This window comes from Nelumbo lutea, chromosome 2 (genome assembly GCF_056320005.1).
Source record: "Nelumbo lutea isolate HS-2025 chromosome 2, American lotus-T2T, whole genome shotgun sequence".
Classification (NCBI taxonomy): domain Eukaryota; kingdom Viridiplantae; phylum Streptophyta; class Magnoliopsida; order Proteales; family Nelumbonaceae; genus Nelumbo; species Nelumbo lutea.
In genome coordinates this window covers 12496807-12501168 of record NC_142685.1, presented here as the reverse complement: position 1 = coordinate 12501168, position 4362 = coordinate 12496807, and the positions used below count along the sequence as shown (strand labels likewise).

The following is a 4362-nucleotide window of genomic DNA, read 5'->3' as shown; positions in this document are numbered from 1 at the left end:
ATTTGTTATCTACCGTGAAAAGGAACTTTTACAGTTTTACATTCAAAAACTTTATTCTATTTATTTTTTTATGCTAAAATAAATTTAAAAGAGTAAACAATATTTTTAAAAGATGAAGAAATAATAACTAAAATATTTTAATTCACATTTTTATTTATTTTATGAAAAAACAAATAAAATATAAATCCCCTAAAAAGTAAACATATAAATAAACAAAGTGTCAGTTATCAAAAGAACATTGGAATAATTCCATATTTCCAAGATGCGAACTGCCAGATAAGGATTTAAGATAAAGGGATTTTCTCCTACATGAAGCATAAATGTAATCAAAGCATTTCTTTTGAGGCAGTAATTAGAGCATATTCTTGTGATCTTGATCTTGTATAAATTGAGTTTATAAAGCATAAAAGTTTGTTGAATACTCTATTATATACTCGCACATCTATACCAACAAAGAAGTTAAAGAAAATAAAGCAAAAGCAAATGTTGTAAAAGTGAGCATACTCCAAGTCAATTTGGATTCGATTTTCAATTCATCTATATTTCACTCAAGATTCAAAATATCGTGACAGATACGTCGATAGGAGCACTTTGCACTGTATCGGTGTTTATCCTTTTATTTTTTTTTTAAATCTGGTTCAAAGGGATCAATTTAAGACCTGTCTATCCCCTGAATTGGGTTAAACCTTGAAACACTCCCTGTAAGAGTGTATCAGAAAACCCCCGATATAATACGTATCAAAATTTTGAATCTTAATCTCTCTTCTATTGATGAATAGGAATGACAATTTTTCCTATCCCCATTGGATATCTAACCTCCCCGATGACCCAATGGGAACCTTGGATCAACGGATCAATCCTGTGATGTCGTTAACATAAAAATTTTCCAAAAAAAAAAAAATACATATAAGAACCCGTGATTGGATTGAGAACCTTAGAGTGGATTGAGATTTTAATCAAATCCAACCAAATTGGGCCCAGTTGCATTCATAATGAGACGCGGATACGGTAAGACGTCTTTGTTCCAACTGTAGCATCTGTCACAACATGATAAGAAGACCAATCCTATTGGAGTGTATATAAAAGTGAAGGGTCTTATAAAGACATAATTCCATCCCACCAAATTTTACTTTTGTGCATGTCGGCCTTGCGATATTTGGCTTTTCAAGGGTTTATTTGGAATCTCGAAGGCATTGGAATTTTATCTCTCTAAGGGTGTGATCATGAATTCATGATGCTGCTGGAGAACTTATTCAGAGGAATCCTTCTCATCGAGTTTATGCCAAGCATCGGCAGATCAACTTATCAGCATCCCATAAATCTAAATTTGAGAAAATGATGTAGTGGTGCTAGAATATAAGTTGTTTGTGTGATAGAATCAAGTATGGTAATTATACTCCCAAGTTGATTAATGTTGCTATCGAGATTTACAACAAGGGAGAAATCAGGAAGACTCTGGGCTCTAACAGTCTAACTAACCGAGTCTCCGACGAGGAAAACAGAGATACACACAGCATTGCTAGGGAAATTGTTAAGTGAATAATACTTTGGATTGAATGACTTAGGGCACTGGGGTCTTCCTACTCACTATGAACTGGAGCCACACATCTTTATTAGGAATTGAGAGATGTGTGACTGCAATTCATGGCGGATAGAGAGTGGATAGGAAAAATTAGTAGGAAATCTAAACTTTCATGGGCTCGTGGGACCTATGCTTACTCGGCAGCCAAGGATCTGATCAATCATGGACGTATATTTTTTAATGTTGGGTGCGTGTATGCGTTATTCCACATTTAACAAGTCCATGTCATGCGGTCAAGACGGACCACAAAAGTTGGAGGAGTCGATGTAGCATATCTTTCTTTTTTGGGCTTCATGGGGCATATCCTTCTTAATTAGGTGCGAAATTTGGACCACAAAATCACACTTGCGAGCTGGGACAAAGCATTCCAATTGAAATTTGAAACTGATTGGTCCCAATTTTGCAGCTGGAATAGTTGAATTGCCCCAAGTAACTAAGGCTCGGTTTATAAGGAATATAATTATAAATGCATATAGTGCAAAACCTTATATTTTATATATATTTATACTGTATATATTTGTGTTTGTATCCTTTCTAAACTGAGCCTAAGTAAGTGTAGCTCTCTCATCAGAAACTGCGGGCTTTAATGTTGGTGGGCCTATTATAAACCTACTCAGTTGAAGCCCATGGTGCCATAGATGATCATTGAACAGGATTATGCTATTGTAAAGACATGATACTAACTTCGTTAGTTAGAATAAGTGGTTTATTACGTATTAAAGGAGTTAGAATAGCTCATGATAAATTATAGTAATAAATGATTTAAATACTAATAAATTAATAGTGGGTATAAAGAACTGATTGACAAACAGAATTCACCCCATAAGGCATGAATGATTGATGACGATTCATTATCACTTATATGATTCAGGTTGATTGGTTACAAGTTTTTCTATCATGGTACAGCCAAGACTACAAGTACCCAGGATTAAATTACATGCTTTTACGGCTTGGATCTACTGATATTAATCATATTGATTTCATAAAAGTACACTTCAACTCGACCAAGATTTCCATATTCTGGATGAAACAGCCGTGCATTATTTGCTTTATATATTACACACGTTTCCTAGTAAACAGAAGCACGTACAAAAAGAGCATTTATTTTTTTTGGTTTTGTTTTTTCTTTCTCACATCTTGACTCGAATAGATCTCCTGCGGAAGCGGAACTCGTAGTTCATAAAGTGATTGCAGCCACGAGCTCAGCTCAGCTCAGATAGCGAGTACGAGACCCGGCAACGAGCGGTGCAGATGCTTTTCAGGTTCACTCTGCCATAATGTCGGCCTATCTTGACCAATCTCCCACACTGGAGGCCTCAAATCTTTCACAGTGAGCCATGTATTGAAGTACTCCCGGAATTGAGTGATCAGCCCGTCTTTCAGAGTCCAAACGTGGACCCAGTAAGCCTGAGTTCCTTCCCATCCCTCCACAATTACCCGGTCATCAATGGCCGTGATGCTCCGTGGTTCGAACTTGAATTCCGCGCGGGTAGACTGCCCAGTTAGCAACCGCATCATGTGCTGGCAACGAGGAGGGCCATGAAACCACCACTCGAGATCGGTAGCCAGAAGCCTAGCCACGGTTTCTGTATCTTCCCACGCCAAGCCATCGTAAAGCTCTTTCAGCGTCACCTTGTTTCTCATTTCTTCTGTCTCCGGTGAAAATTTGCGTTTGCTGTCGTGTGTATCCATTAGAAAAAGGGGAAATAAACGGAGGAAAGAGTGTGCGACTGTGACTGTGCCGATGCAGCAGTGAACCGGCACAGCACTACAGTAGTGGAAGTTAGAGGGATTATATAATATTTTACTCAACGAGAATTAATTGTCACTTCGATGCATGGGATGGGGATGCCTCGGCTAGGGGGAGGGAGGGGACGTTTTTATAGCAGAATTAGATGGGACCCATCTTAGACATACATCCAAGAGATGGAGAAGGCACACTTGATGAGTTTAGTTTTTATTTAGTCATAGAGAAAATATATATTATTTTTCTGGGGAACAAACCTGCTTGAAGTTGATACCTGTACCAGATAAATGGAAATCTCTACTCAAAATCGCAATACAACTTTTCGACAATGACAAAGTTAACCTTATTACTTAAAAGCCTGTTTTATAGTAAAAGGAATCCTCCAGCTGAGAAGGCGCCTTTTAATTTTTAACCACTAGATTGGTGCCAAATGGAAAGTCTAACGATTAAAGGCGGGGAATAGGTATTTATTATATTCCAATCCAAGTTACACCCAAATAAATACTGATATTAATTTGATTAATAATGCTTGATAATGATGTAGGCATCAGCTCCAGCAAGATGACAGACTTGATTCTTTTGATGAATGAGATTATGAGAATCCAGCCAACCACTATATCTCCCAAGCAACAGCTAATCGTCTCTCTCTCTCTTGGGAGCGGTATTACATACCGATGCTACAATACAAGGGAGGGCTGGGGCAGAGCAAGGTGAGGTCCACTGGCCATACCATGGAGAGTCTGTGATTCTATGGATTTGATGCTGCGTTTCATACTTAAAATAGTGCTAAGTGACTTGTAGTCTTGTAGGTTATTACATGCAGTCCTTTGTCAATAAAATACATTCCAATTGCCTACCAATATCATTTGATTCCGCACATCTTATACATTATGGTCTTATTCTTGTGGTGAATCTTTGTCTCATGATGAGATATGCAGTGTTAGATCAAGTTGATAGGGGTTGGAAGGTGTTCTGTTGGCAGGAGATCCCAACTAGCTTTTTTTTTTTTTTGTTTATGCTTTTATGTCTTGTT

General features: G+C 37.6%; 1 protein-coding gene across 1 annotated transcript; it reads right to left on the bottom strand.

Moving 5' to 3' along the window:
• Window positions 1–2510: 2510 nt before the first annotated feature.
• Window positions 2511–3471, bottom strand: LOC148868624 (Nuclear transport factor 2 (NTF2) family protein). The gene has a single exon (XM_088972271.1). It carries the CDS (start codon window positions 3272–3274, stop codon window positions 2795–2797), a length of 480 nt encoding a protein of 159 aa, XP_088828397.1. The 5' UTR covers window positions 3275–3471; the 3' UTR covers window positions 2511–2794.
• Between the last annotated feature and the right edge of the window lie 891 nt (window positions 3472–4362).

Excerpts from the sequence above, each read along its gene's own strand:
- LOC148868624 (XM_088972271.1), bottom strand. The coding sequence starts at position 3,274 with ATGGATACACACGACAGCAAACGCAAATTTTCACCGGAGACAGAAGAA.